The sequence below is a fragment of the Neopsephotus bourkii genome, unplaced genomic scaffold (genome assembly GCF_033783945.1).
Source record: "Neopsephotus bourkii isolate Nb327-2 ecotype Australia unplaced genomic scaffold, CSIRO-AGI_Nbou_v1 NB_1250, whole genome shotgun sequence".
NCBI classification, from domain to species: Eukaryota; Metazoa; Chordata; class Aves; order Psittaciformes; family Psittacidae; genus Neopsephotus; species Neopsephotus bourkii.
The window spans coordinates 4,156,286-4,177,579 of record NW_026901735.1 but is presented as its reverse complement, the minus strand read 5'-3'; the positions used below and the strand labels follow the sequence as shown (position 1 = coordinate 4,177,579).

At 39.3% G+C, this 21,294-nt stretch overlaps 1 protein-coding gene across 4 annotated transcripts in view; it reads right to left on the bottom strand.

Moving 5' to 3' along the window:
- PUS10 (pseudouridine synthase 10) overlaps positions 1-21,294 on the bottom strand; it is a 30,908-nt gene that overhangs the window by 1,428 nt on the left and 8,186 nt on the right. The window contains exons 4-16 of one of the 4 annotated variants that reach the window (XM_061364856.1): positions 18,487-18,521; positions 16,121-16,232; positions 14,424-14,485; positions 11,896-11,941; positions 9,074-9,138; positions 8,077-8,162; positions 5,378-5,503; positions 4,011-4,067; positions 3,014-3,090; positions 2,866-2,921; positions 2,623-2,740; positions 1,350-1,492; positions 646-745 (exon numbers count right to left, since the gene is read on the bottom strand). In XM_061364856.1, coding sequence (XP_061220840.1) covers positions 646-745; positions 1,350-1,492; positions 2,623-2,740; positions 2,866-2,921; positions 3,014-3,090; positions 4,011-4,067; positions 5,378-5,503; positions 8,077-8,162; positions 9,074-9,138; positions 11,896-11,941; positions 14,424-14,485; positions 16,121-16,232; positions 18,487-18,521 — 1,083 coding nt within the window. The remainder of the gene's footprint in view (positions 1-645; positions 746-1,349; positions 1,493-2,622; positions 2,741-2,865; positions 2,922-3,013; positions 3,091-4,010; positions 4,068-5,377; positions 5,504-8,076; positions 8,163-9,073; positions 9,139-11,895; positions 11,942-14,423; positions 14,486-16,120; positions 16,233-18,486; positions 18,522-21,294) is intronic. The other 3 variants (XM_061364859.1, XM_061364858.1, XM_061364860.1) reach the window with 3 other exon arrangements.

Genomic DNA, 21,294 nt, shown 5'->3' with positions numbered 1-21,294 from the left:
CTGCTTTCCACACTAACTCAAGTGCCCTCTGCAAGCTCTCCTTCTGTATCATCCCACAAAAGATATGCAGAAAACTGCAAGGCTGTTAATGCAAAATGTAACACGTGGGCAGCTCTCCTGAAGTACATGAGAACAAGCACGTTGATCAATGGCTATTTGAAAATAAAGCGCATGTTTTAAATGAACCTTGCCAAACCATGAAGTTAAGTGTTAAATCCATATCTCTACATGCATTCTTTTAACCAAAACAAATCCTGGCTTTTCATCTGATGCCAGCAAGTGAGAAAATATAATTTCTTGCTGTGTTTGAACCAGCATTGAAAAAGGAACTCAAATCTCTCCTATTTTTCAATTTGAAAAGAAGTGATGTGCTACACGTAACATGGCTAAGCTCTGTTCCAGTGGTTGCTAATCACAAGTGTCATCAATTCATGGTATGTCTTCCCATCCCTCCCTGCATGAATTACGCCAAGGAGCCTGTCCTGTGTGTCAGCAGGGTGCAAACCACTATTTTTGCATTAACAGCAATTTTTCTATTAACTGTGGTAAGGAAGGTAGATTTGGTTAGAATAATTCCACTGAAAGCATCTCACAAATGCAACTACCTGACTAATTTCCAGGGAAGATAAAGAACAGACAACTTACTTCTACATCCAGCTCCAGAATGTCAGCAGTTCTGTTCAGTAGGGAGCCAATATTGGGCTTTGTTCTTCCAAAGTCTCCATGCACAAATTCTTTAATGTAGCTAGAAATAATGGCTAAGGAAAGGTGTATTTACCACAAAGAAATCAAAATAGTGCCTTTTTCTACTCCTATATCCATTTGCAGTGAATAAACCTCCTGTTAATGCCATATCCATCTTTAAAAGACTTCCTCATTCTTGGCTTTTGACTCAGATGCCAAAACCTGCACTATGGACCTACATTTTCTATTTCATTCCGAAGTGAGTGGTGACAAAAACTCATTTATGGCAAAAGTTGCTAACTTGTAGATAGCAGGAATCTGCAGTGCATTAAATATTGTGGAAAAGCTTATTTTCTAAGGTGAAAAGCTTTCAGTCAAATTAGAAAAAGCTTAAGAGTATCTATCTTTAACCAGTATATTTTTATAGTTACCACATACTTTAACAAAGTGGTCATCACAAAAAACACATACACGTGGAGATAGTGTTGCTGATTGAAAGCCTGAATGTGAAATTCTGACATAAAAGCAGCAATTAAGCAGCAACATATGAGTGTTGAAGAGCAGAGACTTAGAAACACCACAGTGATAAAAGCAGGAAACTTCCCATTACCGAAATGACTCTCATCAGCAAGCTGTAAGCATTGTGTAACAGCTTCTAAGGATACGTTCCTGCCTGAGTCTTCAGGTGCAGGCGAAAATGATGCTCGTCTATGTACTCAGACCTCATGGTGTGAATGATCCTACATCTTACAGCAAGAGGCCTCCTGTGAAGCACCCGCAGAGGTGTCTTCTGGTCGAGTTTTAACTCCTGTTACGGGGGTAACAAAATAAATGAGGAAGGAAATGTGCAACATACAACACATATTGTAACAGTCGTGTATTGTTAAGCAACCACATCTCTTTTATGTTGTATTATGGTAGCTGAGTAATCCTGAGGCAAAGCTAAGTTTTGCTGTGTTTATCAGAGGAGCTAAGGACAGCCATCTCAAAGGCTAAATGAGAAGGACTCATATGAACACAAACTAATGGAATCACAAATACAGAGGAATAACCTTGAAATCTCCACAGTCCTTTGCTGGAATGACTCCAGGATTTAGAAGCTCACTGAGAGCCTCAAGGCAATCAAAAACCTAAAAAAATCCCACCCACAAAATGCTTTGTCTAAACTACAGCCAAGCCCCTAGAAATAAAAGTGAGGAAAAAAAGCCTAAATGAGATTAGATCTCAGAGCACTCTTTTCATTCCCCAAATGAGATGCAGCAGTCTGAATGGCAACTTCTCAGGGAGTGGGCATGCTAAGAAAAGAGCATCACAACAGTTGTCTCCCTGAACTGTAATGGCTCCAGCCCTCACTTTGAGAATGATTTCAGGGCCAAGACCCATAGGAAATGGTGCAAAACAACAAAAACTGAACAGCCTTCTCCCTCAGCAGCATCTCCCTAACCAACACTCAGAGAAAGTTCTCATTGACCCAGCATGTTGATTACACTGAACGCTTCATAAGGCCTCTTTGCATTATTTACCATAGACATCTCAAACTCCTTATTGCTGCAGCTGTGGAAGAATGACTTTAGAGCTTGCAGAACTAAAGACCTTCTCTGCTCCTTGCACTGCTGCAAAACACTATCTAAGGTAAAGAAAGGCGTGCAGGTGCCAGAATTCGCCCTCTCCCATTTGCTAATTTTCATATTTGGTCTACAGGAAGGTCAACATTATACAGTAATGTGTTGGCTTGGCTAACAGCCAGCCAGCTGTATTGCTACAACAACAATAGGGAAGTAAGGAAGACTGAGAAGGGAGGTATGGGAGTCCCTATAGCAAGAGAAACCCTGATGATAAAAACACCAAACCCAGAGAAAGAGATATGCTCATGGGTTCACACAAACTCTCCCCTAAGGCACCAGGACAGGTACTATATAAATCAGCAAAAAGGGCTACCTTGATATCATCTAGAAATGCAATATCTTCTTTCTGTATTGCTTTGTCTGTCCATATTAAGGCACTGTAGGTCTTTGTCTTCTCCTCTTCACCTTCTTTCATACGACCAATTGCCTCTCTAAACAAAAGAAATTAATTACTCCCATAATATAAGCATAATTGTATAATGCTGTGAGCAAGAATGCTTGCAAAACTCCCACAGCATCACTTTGAAATCCCTTGCCAGCAATAATAAATACTGACCTGGTGACAAGCTGTAAATCTCGAACCTGTATTTTGTCTGAAGAGGTATTAATTGTCTGTGATATTTAAAAAAGAATCAGTTAGAAAACCTGCTCAGTTAGAGCAGAAACACATGTTTTATGAGTTCCAGGAGGTGCAAATGATTTACCTGCTGAAGCCTCTTCATTTCCTCAGCAGTAAAATGTATTCTACGAGGATTCACAAGCTCAATTGCAAAGGGCCTTCCTGGCAACATGCAGAGTCATAAAACATAAAAACATGTTGTTCTAAATTAACGTCTGAATTTATGCAGGAAGGTTGGAAGGTGTGAAGATTGTCTGCTGTTATGCAAACAGGGATAGGACTTGCGGGTTTAGGGACAAAGCATCAGATGGAGGGAAAGAAACAAGGGACACTTTTTTGGCTACTAAACCCCAGTATCAGCAGTAAGTGCAAATTAAAACTTCCCAGAAGACATCTTGTACAAGTCTGTGCTAATTAAAAAATAAAATAAGAAAAAAAGTTAATTAGCTTATTTTCTGTCACCTACAGCAATGCCCAGGTGCAAGATGATGTTAAATCCCGCTCCCTCCGCTAAACATCTGTTGCAATAGCTGCACTTTCTGTGCTCAGGGCCAGGGATGATCCCTAGTATAACCAATGCCAAGAACTACAATACAGATCAGACAGCAACTGGAACACATCATTGTTAATTTTGACTTTTTCTTTCCCCTCATCCTCTGGCTATAGCAGCTTCAGCAGATTGGAAAGCAACCGACCTTTCTAAAGGACCCAAGTTCAGAAAGGAAATAAGGCCTTCTCCTCCCCAGTGACAGTGAGCCAAAGTAGGACTCAACAGAAACAAGACAGGAATCAGTCTGATACAAATGGTTTAAGAATAGCAATAAAATTCTTCCAACAAGCTAGGCATTTCCATATACTTGCGCAGCCAAGGACACTGAAAAAGGCCTTCCCTTTCAGCTGGATTTATGAAATGGTTCAGTCTTTGGGAACAAATACATAGATATCACTAAAATGTTTCTGAGATTGAATTTTAGAGCATGCCTAGTCACACACTTATGCACTTAGCATTAGAGCTATTAGGGCATCTTCAGCTGACCATTTTGTGTGTTTCTGTGTTTCACAAGGGATGTTTCAAACCTTACCATTGCCTAGTGTTCTTACATCCACATCTTCTCTTCCAGAGGAAGAAAAATTAAAGCCTACAACAGATTAGAACAAGGCAGGTGAGATTTGATTTTGCATTTTTAACACCCTACAGCTCTTAAAAGGTGAAATATTTTCTTCCTGAACTTGTTTGCAAAACTACTTCAAAGAGCTGTCTGTATAAAATGAAGCCTACCCCTCTGAGACAGTTACTGCTTTCTGATGCACAAGTGTCTTGAAGAACATTCCTAGTTCCTTGGCCTGAATGAGACTGTGCCAAGCTTGAAACTGTCCTAAAGTAAAGCAATACAATCCTATCGGAATTCCATTTACTAATTGTGTTCATTTCTTGTCCAGATAATTTAAGTTTATGAATAAAATCAAGCTGAGCTGTCTTTCTCCAAACCACAACATTTTATCCTAAATATACCCAATAATTTCTACAGATATAGAATCATAGAATCATAGAATAGTTAGGGTTGGAAAGGACCTTAAGATCATCCAGTTCCAACCCCCCTGCCATGGGCAGGGACACCTCACACTAAACCATATCACCCAAGGCCTCGTCCAACCTGGCCTTGAACACTGCCAGGGATGGAGCATTCACAACCTCCCTGGGCAACCCATTACAGTGCCTCACCACCCTAACAGGAAAGAATTTCCTCCTTATATCCAACCTAAACTTCCCCTGTTTAAGTTTTAACCCATTACCCCTTGTCCTATCACTACAGTCCCTAATGAAGAGTCCAGAGAAGTTTCTGCTGGTCACATATCTGGAGAAAAGAGAAAGAAAACTCAAGTCCAAACTGAAAAGTGACCTCTGCATATTTGGGTTTTTTTCATCTTTCAAGCTACAAAAATGCATTGTTGGGTATTCAGTTTCCTTCACCATATCCCCTCCACCTTTAAGCTTTGCCTGAAGGAGGGACTCACTTAGGTATGTCCACATCTTTCCTGTACTGGGAAGCCCAGAACTGGATCCAATACTCCAGATATGTCTCCCCAGTGCTGAGTAAAAGGCAAGTAAAAGGCACCTCCCTTGACCTACTGACAGTCACCTTTCTACTTGTTTATATCTCTTCTCAACATTACTGCCCATGCACTACCACTGTGGTAAATCTGCAAGCTGGAATCAGGTGTCACACAGTACTGTAACCATAACATTCACATCATCAGATCAATTGAGGAGCTATTTTAGTAGGATAAAAGACTGCATCTAGTCTCTCACAGATAAAAAATGTTTCCAAGTTTTGACTTGGAAGGATAAAAGTGGCATAAAGAAACTTTTCCCATTACACTTTTGTATCAAGTGAGTAGTTACTAAGAAAAAACATTTATGATGAGAAAACATGTCGAAGATACTTACTATCTGCTTTGAATTGTGCCATTAGATGCTCTGAAATCAGCTCTTCCACTGAGGATTCCAGCTTCCGCTCCCCATCAATAATCCACGGAGTCTGAGGTAAATTCCTTGAGTATTTGTTGTATCTTCCTGTAAAAACCAGCTATGTCACCTGCAATCATTCTAAACCAGTGGAGTATTCCACATTTCGTTCTCACTGGAGCCTTGTGAACACAAATTTAGAGGCTTAAACCTGCTGTGCCTACAAGAGTTTCAGACTCCCAAGGTGGCCAGCTTAAAGGTAGACTTGGAGCACCTACTTTTGCAGTCATACCTTCAGGCATAACCACAGAAACAAACTGTACATAGGCTGACACAAAAGGGAATGAACCCCAGAGGCTCAATGCCTAGTCTGAGCTAATTCTGAATGGAAAAAAATGGGGTTTTAATCAGAGCTTGGTCTTGAACCAGCCTCCCGTGTGCCAAACTAGTGCTATATGTATGCCCATCCACCAATGCATGCATGCCCCAACAAGTCCCCTCACTCTCGTATTGAGTTCCAACCCAAGTTCTGCCATTGAATGCTTAACAAAAGAAACCCAAACTGAAGTGCTTTGGCTAATTACAAGGAAAGCCATGTGAGCCAAATGTCTTAATAATAAACCAGCATGAATTTCAAGAACCTTGCAAAGTTGCCATGCAAAGCAGTTGCCATCCTCTGACTAATTCCAGTTATGGTCTCATTTTATGCCCCGCTAGCATGCTGTCTCCTGTGACATGAAGACTGTTATAACTAAAGACCCAGCCTGACATGGATGACCAAGATGAGCTTTCTTATTGACAAGTTTTGTAAGAAGTGAAAATATGCACAAAACAAGGAACTCAATCACAAAGAACAATGAATAAACCCCTGCACAACAAGTTTCAATCTGAGATCTTGCATACACAAAATGAAGTTCATAGCAGCTGTGCCTATTATACTGTCCCTCTGTCATCTCAATTCTTTTGGTTTTCGGTATCGTATTTTCCCATTTCTAACAAGGTTTCCTTCTTGCATTTTGATCTGCAGAAAAACCCACACAAACAAATTGGGGAATTTGACTAATACTGTTTCACTGGGGCATATAATGAAAGCACTATGACTAATCACTCAGCTTCACACTGCTAAATTCTCTTTCCATAAAACAGAAAAAGGAAAATATTATTTTTTTATCTCTCAACTCCCCATTCTAATGATTTCAGTTTTTGAGCTGAAGAAGAGTGAGTTAAAAAAACAATAGGTGTTTCTCCCTTTGACAGCTTTTTCTGAACCCTTAAAATAAAACTTGGGGGGTGAAATCATCACTAAACACCACAGATAAGGTCAAGAAGGCAATACCAACTGTGAAACTGTGCTTGCAGATGAAGATCACGTCTCTTTTAATAACAGCAAAATAACTGCACTGTACTCAATAAATTCTGTTCTGGATTTAATTCTTCAAAAATTAAAGATAACATCCTGTCTGGGGTTTCGTTTGTTTCTTTGAGTGAGCTATAAACTATAAATCACAAAACCAGTATTAAATCACATGTGGAAAGCTAAGTCTCTGTCTCCCTCTCCACACAGATGAATTCTGACCAAACCATCCAATGAAGCAGCCTAAACCAGTGTGTTTGGAAAAGGCTAAGAGACACTGGATATCTTGGGTTCATGAAGATGTACATCCAACTGTTCCCTCAGTGATTAAAAATAAGAAAGAGGTAGGTACAGAACATCAGCTAGCCTGCCATTTGAATATTCACTTTTGCATTTTTTGTTTTCATTTTGTGCTTTTTCCTTTCTTCAGGATTTGTACCATCCTTTTAAATAGTATCCTGGATTTAAATTGCAGGGTTTCAAGAAAAAAAGAAGCTGTTTGCTTATATTTAAATGAGTGGCTGTTTGTACAGAGGAGTAGGGGAAGGGTAGATTCTCTTGCAAGCAGGTAATAAAACAGTTGAATCATCTCAACTCAGGACGGCAAGTGTTGTTGCAGTACCTGTCTCACCCAATTATTTCAGATGCTATCGTGGTTTCAAGTGGGGGAATCTAGAAAGAGCTAAGCTTTCCAAAATTTAATCTTTATTAATCCCATTAAGATTGGCAGTTTTGGATGGAATAATATGCAGATAAATCCAAATCACACCTGCTTCTGGATAAATCCACTCAATGAGCAGAGAAAGTTGTTTTAAGTATTCACATCACCCTGTGCTGTCTCTAGGAGAGAGAACTCTTCCATCTCTCAAAGCAAATCAACAGCAAGGAAAAGCAGGATATTGCTAAAATACCCAGAAGGAAAGTGTGTGCACACTGGGAGCAGCCCAAGTGACATACTCCCCTCCTCCTCCTACCATGGGAACCCTACCTTGTCTCAGCTTCCTGCAGTTCCTACTCCTCTTCAACCACATTCCACCACAGACTATCTCTAAGTTTAAATTCACAGTGTAAGAGCAGAAAAGCAGTTTTGATTTGAGCCTGTTATCTGTAATTTCTAACTTCTGACAAAACCATGTCTTCAGCAAAGGCAAGTTTAATTTCTTCCCCTTTCAAATAAGTCCACTATTGGATAGAGCAAGATTTGTTTCTGTGCTCCTTATACTTCAATAAAGGAATCAACAAATAGCAAGAATCTTCTGGGTCTCACTGCAGTATTACAAAGGTATGTTTAAGATAATACAGCAGCAAATAAAATGGATCACTTTACCAGCCACAAAAACTGCACCGTTATTGCACTGAATTTCCAGAGCAACACAGAGGTTCTTTGGTGAACTTGGGGGACATGGAAAATGCCTGTATAGAAAAAGATTAAAAACAGAGTTATACTGGAACATGGTGGAGCATCATCATAGCAATAATGGCATGCAAAATGATGACTTCAGTTAGACAAAACACAGCTATGGTGTAAACTCAGTATTCACATTAAAAGGTGGAAGAAGAAATGGACAAACATTAAACAAATCAAAACCACTAAATCTTGGTTGGGAATCAAAATAAAGATTTGATTTTTGTGTAATTAAGCACAGTGAACTACAGAGTAAATGTCTGTTGATGTCTTCCCACTGCTTGTGATTTTTACCATATTACAGCACTTGGTGTTTTCTTAAAACTCAACTCCTAACATTTTGGAAATATGGGAAAAAGTCTTTCTTGTAAAGAGAAGCTTGCCTTGTAAACTCTGATGTTCAATATACAGAAGGAAGTTCCATGATTTCTAAATCTCTTTTGCAGTTTTGGGGACATACATAAGATTTTTAAATGTAAACGACTGGCAGTACTACTAGAAGCTGTTTTCATTTCTGACTGTTCTAAATCCCATGCCAGCCCAGAAGCCTGCAGTGCTCTACTGCCAAAAGCACCAAGCATAACTGCAGCTCTCTTGACTCACAATTTCTCCTTCTGAGTTAATCAACCAGAGAGGCACTTCTACTAATGGGAAAAATCATTTGTGTCATGTCCAGTTATATCCATCCTCTGTATCTTCAGCATTTTAATATTACCCCTTAATTAAAAGATCTGGAATGACATTCTATTACCAGAAGAGGAGAAAACACAACATATTTTACCTGGTAAACTAGAGAATTTCAAGAATTAAAAGTGCTTTTATAGACATCTTACCACTACTTACCCACCTAATATTTTCCTCCCCATCCTAACTCTATACAAAAGCACAGTACTAAGAACTAGTTTCAGTATATACTTACTTGAGAAAATCCTCTTCTTTTATCTTCTCTAGGGCTTTTATAACTGCCATTCTAGTGAAAACAGACTGCACAATGAAATAAAAAAATGAGTCAAGAACTAAGAGAGGCTAAGAAAGGATATGCTAAGGAAGAAAAAACCCTAAAACATGCACACTGTAGGATTCTCACAATGTAGTGTTTTCGCTTGTGTTTTATGTTTTCTTATACCTCAAAGCAACTCCATATGAGTAAGAACTCACCATGATCTTCACCCTAATTTTAATATGGCAAACAGCACCAGGTAATTTTGCAAGATTCTATTCAAGTCACTTTACTCACAACATGGAATCAATACGACTAATACAGCTGACAGATTGCAACATAACAGTGATTTAGTTGTAAAACTAAGATTTGCCCCTTTGTTTCTAGAAGACAGGTACAAACTGTAGTGTATGTTTATTCACTGCTTTTACACAGAAAATATAACAAAACTTTCTGTCTATAGTTACTGTATACTATATACTTCCAAATAAACCTACTGCAACTCCTGAGAATATCCAATTGCTAAGCCTGATTGTTGGTTAGCTGAAAGAAATACTATGCATATCTCTGGAAACTATCTTATTTCAGAAGATACACAAAAGTAAGAACAAGAACAGTTCTGAGGTCCAAATCTGCAAACCAGATTAAAAACAGAATCCTAAATCCATGAACATAAACCTAAAAAAGGTTTACATAGAAATATATAAACCTAAAAAAACCTTCCCAGTCTCAAGAGTTAAGTATACCTAAGCCCCAGCTTTTATCTTGGTGACAGCAGACAGCTAGTTCTTCCCCAAATAAGACTGTTGCGTAGGTATCTGTTTATGAAGTTCAAAAGTTCATTCATACTCAGAACTAAGGGCTCTGAATGGTAGGGCTTAGCAGTTCCTGAACTGTGGAAGGCAAGCAACTTCAGACTCCCAAGCTGCATCAATTCACAATGGTGAACAGATAGTCAAAGTAGTAATAATAGTACAGTAATGGCAGGAGTCACAACTACCATCCTCTGTGCATAGCCAGGTGCTCCTGTTGATATCTCAAGTGAGGCTAAGGCAGAAAACACAGAATTTAGGTTTCTAGAGCAGGAGAAACAAGTGTTGTAATGGCTGATGTGGAATCCTGCTTTAGGAAGGCTGAGGACAGTAGGTCTCCTGGTCAGCTGTGAGATCAAACCCTACTATCCAGGGTTTTATCCAGTCAGGTCTTGAAATGCTCCAAGGATGGACCCTGCCCACCCCATTTGCACAACCTGCTCCACTATCCAACTGTCCTCATGGTAAAAATGGCTTTCCTATCTACTCTGAACCTCCCATTTCAACTTACTTCCACTGTCTCTCATCTTCCATCATGCACTGTGATGAACAGCTTGGCTCCCTGCTCTTCATAATCCCTCTATTGGTAAGAGATTCAGTTGGGTCCTCCCTAAAGCTTTCACTTCTCAAAGCTGAAGAAGTCCAGGTTCCTCAGCCTTTCCTCACAGGGCATGTGCTTCAGCTCCCTGACTTGATGGCCATCTGCTGAATTTCTGATTTAAGGATGGGGTGGTTTGTTTTTCAAACTGGATTGGGGATTTGTAAAAAAAAAAAACCCTGAAAAAATTGTCCCTCTTTGGGACAATTTAAGTCTTTGCTCTAACATACAGTTCCTGGATGCTTTCAGGATAGCTAGTCTTTCTCCTTCTAAGCATAGAGATAATAGCACCGTTCTTTCTCATAGAACAGATGAACTGTAAAACCCTTAAAGCAGCAGCATGTTTATCTATGGCAGACGACACAGAAATTTCACTCAGAACCCAGTTTTTATACTACTTCTCTGATTAACACAGCCCTTGAAGCTTTAAGCACAGCTTCTGTATAACCATTAACCTCTGCTGGCTCTTCAGAGCTGATATGTTTTGCTCTAGGTTCCCCTGCATCTTGTTGCCTGTGTAGTTTTAACAGCCAGGCCCTGCTGGTTTAGCTCCTTACTTGGGATTTTCCCCCTTCTAAAGGAAAGTAATGCAGCAAGCAGTGAGTTACAACAATACACTCCTTCTAAAAAAAGACTTGCATTTCTCAGTCAGGTGGAGTAGAGCAGGCAAAATTCCTGGGTAAGACTGCTCTGTCAAATGTCAGGAGACTCTTCACCAGAAAGAATAAAAGGCCTTGCAGAGGCTTCTGACAGAAGTTACTTGTTCTCCCTCTGATCACATCAACTGTCCTTATATCAGTTTCTCTCCAACTGCTTTTTTACTCTTACACGTCCTCTTTTCCATCAATGAGTGTGTGCATGCTCAGGGTCTGCAAGAAGTGGCAAGGTCGCTTTTCTTCCCTCCCCTTCTGCAGAAGCAGAGAGGTTAAAACCATCCTGCATGTATTGTGTCTTTCGTTCAGGTCAGAGGACATGAAAACTGCAGTGTGATCATTTTCCTTTTGGCTGCGGAGTCTCATCTTCAAAATGTGACTTATCTGAACAGAGAGCTTGAGGATCATCTTTTATGCTACTTTTAATGCATGACAATCAACTTCCTAGATCTTAAGGGAGGTATTTACAGAGAACATTCCTAAAATTATGGCCTTTAGACAGTCTGCAAAATGAATGACCTAAAGAAAAGCACCAAGCTCTTAGTTTTCCTAAGCAGGGAAATGTTAAGTCAATAAAGGAGACAACTTTATTTTGAGACAATAAAAAACCAGAGAGATTTCTGATGAAGGAAAACCAGACATTTAACACTGACTGAATACTGAGTTAGTTCTTCATTGTAGCTACTGCTGTGAAATTTTGTATGTCAGAAAAGCAATACAACAATGATGAGATCCTACCTGTTTGTTCTTTGCTGGTTTGAAACAGTCTGGACAGGCTGTGGCTCTAAATAAAGAAATCAAAATTAGCTGTTACTCTTACAGAAGAAGAGGTAAATAAACAGACTTAAAAGCATAGCACGTACACAGTCTTCTACCAATGTGTCCAGTATCTCACTTCCACAGCTTAGCACAGAGCAGATTTTACAATTAACTTTACCCTAAGCCACAAGCAGCAGATGGTGTGTGATGCCTGATCTAGAGAGAAGTCATGGACAAAGCTGTGTAAGCCTCTTCTGCTCCGACACAAATGTGTCTCAGCTTTGAGATGGGATGGAAAAGCACACAAGCAGTTTAGCTGTCAGTCCGTTCCAATCCTTCTCAACAAAGGTCATGATCAGTGTTTAAGTTCCATGCAAGATGTGCTGACATGTTGAAATCTACACTTGCTGTTCTTACACAATGCACACTACAAACTAGAGGTTCAAATTGCTTCTTTTGGATAGGAAAATTCATTACTAATCCTGGGTGTTTGATACCATTTGTGCTTTGCCTCTTCAAAAGGAAACTACTGGTTGTTTCACGAAAGTGAAAGCCAAGTGAGTGAAACACTTTTTCTGAGTACTGTAGAGGAAGTTGCTGTTCCTATTAGTGGATTTCTATGTATGCAGTTAGAGATGATTTCTAGCCTCCAACACAATTTATCAGGTCTTGCTCGTGCTTTTCAAAGCCTCTGTATCTACTTTAGACTATAAGGAAGCAGGCCTGTCCTCTTGTTTTTGTACAAGGAATTTGCCTGACCAGTTTGTGGCACAAAGCATCCCAAACTCCCTCTTCCACTATTTCAATATCACCTTACCTTTAATCAGAAATCTCCAAATATAAACTGTCAAAGCCAGTTCAATCTTCCATATCAAACCCAGCACACTTACCTACACATAACTGTGGAAGAACAGCTTGAGAGATGAGAAATTGCACACACTATACTTGGAAACCTCACCCCAAAGCATACCTGGAGGACTTCTCCAGCTTGAAACAAGATCCTACTTTGCTTCCACAAAAAACATGACTGTCATTACTAGAGCATGACAATTGCCAAATTTACCCTATTTACAAAAGAAACCAAACCACTGCCTCAGAATACGCCCAGAGCCAGCCATTCAGAGGCAGAATGCATTGACACCTGAGAAGCTACTATGTAATTAAATTAGGTAACATGCTATTACTTCAGAAAAATGTCTATTAAAACCTTAATTGCTCTTTAAGTATGCTACAAAGAGAAAGCAAATAAAGGGATATTGTCAGGTCACATGGAATAAAGCTGAGTAGTTAGAATGTGGAATGGAACTTCTTTACAGCTTTCATTGCTATAACTACTCCCTCCGCTCGGAGCGCTGACACTGGCACCGTGACATGCTCCACATGAGTACTTTCGAAATGGCACAAGAAGTATGGGTGAGCTGAAAATAAGAGCTGAGAGGTTTCAGAGAAAGGAAAAGCACTACAGGAAACAAGAGCTGATCAAGTAAAATGAAATATATAAGAACAGAAGGGTGCAGGATCCAGAAACACTTGAATTTTTACAAGGTTGCATGTACCATTATTTAGAGTTGTAGTTTGGCCTCAATAATTTCTCCCCCTTTTGCCCACACTTGAAGAAGCTGGAAAGGAAAGATGTTCAGCAAACACTGGTAATCTATTACTCCAAATACCTTGTCTGTCATCAAGCATGCATTCCCTCCATCCCCCAAGCCAAGATGAGTTAAAGATGCCATTGCTGAAAACCAAGGAGGTGGCAAATGGGGCATTCAAAGATCACAAACTGCCAATTGGGGAAATATGTGAAAGTTGCAAAGGAAATCTGTAGTCTCAACAGATGAATTTACTATGCAACAGAGGAGTCTATGCCAAGTCTCTATCTATGCTAAGATTTAACTTGCAGTAGGGCACAAGTAATGAAACTTTCATTTTCCAAGAAGCATCAGCAAACGGGAGGAGTGAACCTGATTATCCAGAATGTACTACAGAGCTTGAGAAATCAGATTAAATGGCAGCCAAATTCACAGAAATATTTTGCTTCTTTCTGTATAGCAAATACTCAGCTGGGCCAGACCAAAAACTGTGTAGTGATCAGGGAACTTCTGTTTTCATCAACCAGCTAAATTGGATTAACTCACAGCCTTCCTGCCCATGCATGTCTCCTATAAGAGCAGGAAAATCTGCTCAAAAGACCTCAAAAGATTTCCCCACCCGCATGTTTTGAGTTTATCTTTATAAATGACACAGCTATATGAAAAAGGGCTTAAACTGAACAACTTACCTGAATGTTCTCCTTCCAGCTGAAATTCTGGATTACTCGTTCATTGGCTTTAAAGCACAGAATTATCCATAGATGGTGTTACTTTAATTCTATCTGAATATGAAGAAGTTTAGATGCAGCCCCTATTGCAGTTTATAAACACGGTGTATTCTCATCTGTAGCAAATCCGAACCAACAATGTTGCACAATATTTAGATAAAGATCTTTTGTTATTTATATAAAAACTTACAGGAAATGGCACTCCTCATCTGTTTCTGGGTGAGCGAAGACCACACTAACTTCAAACAAACTCTAAATTGAAAACACAAAAGACAAAAGCAGAAGCTAAGAGGTTTTTACATAAACAGGGAGGATATTCTCAAGCATCCTTATTGTAGGATTAGGAAAACAGTAAAGAGGTAGGCAAAGGAGAAAGTAACCCATTTATTCTACAACAGCCTCTATGTGTGCTGTAAGAGCATTTGCATTTCTGAAGTAAGCAAAGATTATCTGAGAGCACTTCAAAACCATGAGTGACCTACACATCATACACAGCGGCCCCTTTCTGTGCAGGGGGAACTGAGTCAGAGGCAGTGTATGCTCAAAGCCTATTACGGTCACTAAACTTCACAAACCTTCAGGGAGAGCAGTGCATAGCATGGAATAAAGATAAAACCCTGTAGTAGTCACCACTGTAAAATTTTGTCAGGGGCTTTGTTTGCAATGACTGAATGGCCTTGGGGCAAAGAAAGGCAACATGTCCTAGTGGAGTGACAGCTAGACCAGAAACTCTAGTGTAATCTCAGTTCTACCCCCAATTCCCTCTTTGGCCTTGGGCAAACAACACTCATTACTTCTGTTATTCAGATACCAGAATACCTCAAGAGGCTATTGAAAAGATTGGCTAATATTCAAGAGCCTCGTAGATAAAGAGCACTACACAAGTAACTTTTATGGTACAATGATGTCTGGAGTGGCTCAGTGCCTAAGCACTGTGGAGCTTTTGCTAACTTGGTATGCAGGAAGTTTGTTTCCTCTTGGATCATCTGCAGGATAACTGAGTTTTTCTTTCTTCACTAAGACAAAAGGCATGCTTTCAATTAGCACTCCTGGGAAAAGACAATCTGTAATTATAATGAAAGCTGACAAATCAACCTAAAGACTAAATGAGCCTAGTCCTGGGGTCAGTTTTATGGCAGAGGACAAGTTAAAACTGCAGACTGCCTTGTCAGCAGGAATTTTACCTTCAAGATGAATGCCATGTTCAGTCAATGCATTTCAGAACCTTTTTAAGGTTAGTCAGAATCTGGAAGCTGAAAACAGGGTCTGAAAAAACATTTCTATTGCCTACTTACAGGTATTTCAGGTTCCAACACGCCTATCTCTAGTATTCACTAAAGTGAACAAGGACCAGTATTTCCTCTTTCAGTAAGTTTCAGAAATAGCATGTTAAATTCTAGGGATAAAATGTAACAACCTGAACAATTTATCTCACAGAGCAGTAACAGTGTTGGGAGTAATAGGAGAGCAAAGAAGGAACCTGTAAACATTCCTTAGCCTATGGAAAGCAGAGATCCTGAAAAACAAGAAAACTGAAGAAGTCTCATTCATAAAAGGAGGATATCAGCCCTAAAGCAAGATACTCAACAAAAGACTGTGATGGTTGCAGAAGATGCAACTATCTATGTGTACAAAAATGAAGATTGGACCCCTCAGTATGAGATTTAGAGATCGCTGGTTAAAAGAACTTCTCCCCTGTTTCCCCCTACCCTGACTGTACGAGCAGTGCCACTTGTTTATCTGTTAATAAGGGATAAACATATATATTTCCCCCCTTAAGTGTATATATATAAGGTGTGCATCTATTTTAGTGTATTAACACAAACACATACAAAAAAGAGATGAAAAGAAAACAGAGAAAAAAGTGTTATCTTATTTATACAACACCTTTCCATCAGCAGGAACACCCAACTCTTCAGACAACTGGGGATGAATAATCCACTTGTAAGCTTCTTTCAGCTGAACAATGTCATCCTTCACCAAGGAAAGGCCCAGATTTCTGAATAACAAAGAAATAATAACTTGCACAGGGGTTTGTGAAACATAGATACATGACACATACATTTCAAGTCAAACTTAAGTAACTAGTGCCAGGTAAACAAGTGATGCACAAATAAAAATGGACTAAAGCACTAAGCATACATACCATGGCATGAAAGAATGAAAGGCTGTTCCAGAAACTCTGTAACACCATTAAATCTTTGTACTGAAGTAACAAATAAAGTGTTAAGGAAACATTATGGCCAGACCACGGTTCCATGTATGACAGTAACACATAAAACTCTGGCAGGGAGTAGCTAAAGGTGTAGCTAACATCAGCTTAAACTCAAAGACTGTTTCCTCCTTCCTGCCAGACTTGGATGATGATGCTACACAGCATGGTAAGTAATACCAGTCCATTGATCCCACTGAAAGCAAACCCTAATCCACCAAAAAACATTCTTCTCAGCCAGATTAGTGAGATGATCAGCTCTCCCAGTGGTCACATAAACATTTCTGCTAACACAAGAAAGACAGAAGGTACATGCAGATGGAGGCAAGAGCCTTCTGATAGTAAATCAACATCTAGTTCAGCATAAGTAAACTGAGTATCTGGATCCTGCAGGGCAACACTGGTGCTGCTTGCCTCCTGTCCAGCTTCCAGCCTAAGTAGTGTCTTATTCTGCCCTTTTTCTATTTACCAGTGGATTTTTCACTAACATTTAAATATAGACTCTTTTTTGTTAAGTGTAAGAGAATGTCTGCTGAGGAAACCCATGCTATAGCTCCATGGTCAATCAAAAGTTGCAAGTCTTTCCAGAGACTACCTGGAGAAGAGCTGAGAAAGAGATGTACAAAAATCCTTTGTTTAAAGGATTTAAACAGGTACAGGACTAGGCCTCAACTATTCTTTGCCTACGGAGAGAGAAGTTAAAAGGAGTAGATGCTTGTAAGGATGCCAGCATATGACTTCAAACCACTTGTTTGGGAACTTACAGAGCAAAGCTCATGTCCTCCTATACAGATGGCACCAATAATAAGCTATGTGGCCAATGTTTGCCCTACAGGGCCTCATCCTCTCTCAAGCACTTTAATGAAACAATTGCTTTCAAATTAGTTTCAAAGTAGGAAGTGATTCATCATCGTTTAATCTGGCTTTCAATGAATATCTAGAAATGGTACTTCCAGCCAACATGAATTCCACCAAAGACTACTCCAGTATCTAACTTTGAGACAAGTGTATTTCTTTCTTCTTGCCTGCAAAGACAACTGATCTGTTCAAAAGGGCTCTAATATGTTCTCATTTGGCCAGGAGTAGGCATGTCCTGGAGCAGACAAAGAATCAAATGTTTAAATTTATTTCAGAACCCTGAGGTATAAAAGAGATGAGTCAAAACTAACTTGCACCCAGTGCACTAACGTCTTTCTTGCTACACTATTCATTTTTCACTATTATCAGACAATTTTCATTCACTATTAATGTAAGCTAAACCTGATATGGTGGCAAAATGAAGAGGTCTGTATTTCACTGTCTTCGTGCACAAGATTCTGGCTCATGGCATCATGGCACCTCTCAGGACCATTAAGTTAGTGCAAAGCTGTACAGTTGGACAGACAACCTATACTCCCAGTTGAAATGCCATGGCCTCATAACCACACTATGAGGCAAAAGAGATAAGAATTTCTAAATAAGGTCAAACCAATTTCAGAAAAACCTAAAATAACACAAAACAACCAAAACCCACCAAACAAAAAGCAGGTGCCATTTTATCCTTTGTAAACAACAAGCAAACTGGACAAGACTTCTCTGCTCATCATTTATATAGACAAATAGTGTCTACACAAAAGAGTTCTCATCAGACAGACAGCAAAAGCTATGGACAATAAAAAGTTAAAATAATAATAATAATGAGAAGCCAAACAAATAAAATGACAGCATATCCCAATTCTGATTTTCCTTATGGTTAGTTTTGAAGATACTAAGTAAGTTAAAATCATGGCCAAGCACATAGGAAGTGAGTCTATATATTCCACAACTGTTAGCAAAAGTACCCTTACATGAAAGCAACTGTCTTGACCTCAAAAATAAGGCTCTAATTGCTTGGTTAAAATTTTCTCTTAACATACATGTCTCAGCAGATCCACTGCATTAAGTGGTTTCTCATTTCTACTCTGCTGGAAAAAAAGTTACAGGAAGAGTATCTCTCCTTTCTCTAAATGTGGAGAACTCTCTAATAGAAGTGGTATGAGGGCTGCCAAAAGACATTACTCACCTCATTTCCTGTTTTAACACCAGCCAAGCAGCACGCTATAGGTCACCAGCCATGCCCAGGAAGAAGAGAGGGGGAGAGAAACACCAAAAGCAAGTGAAATTAAGGCTCAAAACTCCCAACAACTGTGAGGCTGTTGGAAGGAAAAACACTTTAAAAAACCTCAGGTCAAAAAGGAAGTATTAGGATTTTAATTTAACTTTTGCTTTAGAAGTGGAAAGACAGAATTGGTGTTTGTAAGAAATTACTTTGCAGTTCACCTCAAATCCTACCTGGCTTTAAAAAAGAAAGATCAGGCTACACTGAACATACTTTGAAAGCTGCTATTAACACTATAACCAGCAAAAGACACCAACAGCCTAAGTCAGGAGCAACTAGCTGTTATCAAAGTCAGAAGCAACCAGCAGTTATCTACCACACAGAGAAATGAGGAGTAAAAGAGAAGTGTCTCAATGTATGAAACTGATCTGACATATAAAGAAAAAATAAATTCAGTTATCATCCATTATAAAAAACATGAAATAAAAGACATACTTGGTCTCATGGTAATCACAAACCCTTTCCCTGAGGATTGCCCTCTTATTTAAAGCACACCACCTAGTTCAGGAGACAGAGGCTGAATATGAGAAAGCTGAAGAACAGAAGGAATGATTCTAGAGGTCAGAGGGAGCTTTTAGTACAAACGCTGGATTTCACTAACAATTTTTAACCACACAGAATAGGTAGGAATGGCTGGAAGACGTAATCGTCCTCAATCTGGGCATTGCAAATACTTCCTCAAACTCTACTCCTCTCCTCTAGCAGCCTTATATATGTAAAGAAATATAATGTAGCAGGTCCCTTAGATGCAGCACTGCCCAGGAAAGCAGACCATGAGCCATAACTCAGGTGTCCCAGCCAACAAATGGAACTCAGCAGTATCACAATTAACAATGGTTATAACAAAGGGCAAAAGCAGACTTAAAATTGCCAGTGGTATGAAAGGACAATAGAAAAACACAAAAGTAAGCACAAAGGAGCAACAGCCCTCGAAGCAGTGCAACACCAATAGACCGGGGCAAATTCAAAAAACATCAAGAAATCAAAAGACTTCCAAACATTCCAAATATTGCTTATGCTGAAAGCTTCTCAAAGCATCTTTCCCAAACTCTGCTCTGGGAGCCAAAGATTTGAGAGGCGCATCTCTTTGCAGCCTCATTCACTTCTCTTTGTACTGACGCATTGATTCTACAAGTCATCTATCATTTCATTGTAGTAATTGCTCAGCACTTTAGGCTTTAGATTTTGCCTCTGTGTGGGCCAAGGGTGACTGCCGTTCTCTGCAACACAATGAAAATATACCTTACTAAACTGAAGTGCATTACAGTTCACCAGAATTTTCTATTAGGTCTTTAATTAAGTGGAAAAAAAATGATGTGGACACAGGTATTCAGAAGACCTGTACAATGTTTCCATTTCAACTGAGTGCCTATCAGTGCAAAAACAATTAATAAGAAGAGAGAAACTCCCCTCAAACTTCCTACAGCAAAGCAACAACATTTTCAGTTCTTCCTTTACTAATAATAGCAAAATAACACATGAAGACTGGCAGAATAACCTCTTACTAATAGAATCTGTACTGTCAATACACAGTCTGGACATCTAGTCTCACCAGCCTCACTGGAGATGAAAAATAAGTTGTTTGGCTTGAAACAATTACAAAGACAAAAATCAGAATTAGTAGTTTTCAATCTGTGGACTGTAGACTACTAGCAGAGTGTCAGAGAAAGGAGACTCCATACACCTGTCATACAATCATAGATACATACAAAATATCCAAAAGAGTTGGTATTTCAAAAGCAGTGAACAACACCCATTTCAATTCTCCATAAGTTTAAATCTCTCCCTGTCTTTTTTCAGATACAGTGCTTTAAGAGTAACTTCCCCCCAGACCCTGCTGAAAGAATTACCGTCTATTGCCAAGGAAATAGTTCCAATGCAGAGGTTTGAAAACATGTATCAAAATTTAAGGAGCAGAGCCAGGATCACAACATCTTTTCATTGATATCAGAAGGAACCACATCATAGATTTCTTTTACATATAGAATCATAGAATAGTTAGGGTTGGAAAGGACCTTAAGATCATCAAGTTCCAACCCCCCTGCCATGGGTAGGGACACCTCGAACTAAACCATATTACCCAAGGCCTCATCCAACCTGGCCTTGAACACTGCCAGGGATGGAGCATTCACAACCTCCCTGGGCAACCCATTCCAGTGCCTCACCACCCTAACAGGAAAGAATTTCCTCCTTATATCCAATCTAAACTCCCCCTGTTTAACTCAATCAAAAAAACCCCACAGGTCTATTATCCTTCCTTTGGTACATCTAATAGAATGAGGGAATCCTAAAAACAATGCTAGAAATATTAAGGGGAAAGAGGGATGGTGGAGAGAGGACACAAACTTTGTTAGATACACACTACACCAAACTACACACTACTGAATAAAATAAATATCCTTGTATTGGTGGAATGCTGTTTACTCAAATTCACTGTGATTCATTACCCTGCATATGCAGACAGTATGAGTAAGACCGCTGCACAAAACACCATGAAGTATACTGTAATCTTGTTTGCATAATAACCCAGATAAAATCATAAATAAAAAGAGTTTCCAATTGGAATTCCTTGAACATAATTTTGAAGTAGAGAATACAACAACCATAGAACCGGGTCTAGAAATACGCACTTGACAAATGCCAATTTAAAACATCTCCTATGCCTTAATTTAAAGCATATGTAGGTTTGGTATTCAATCAAGTGGATAACCT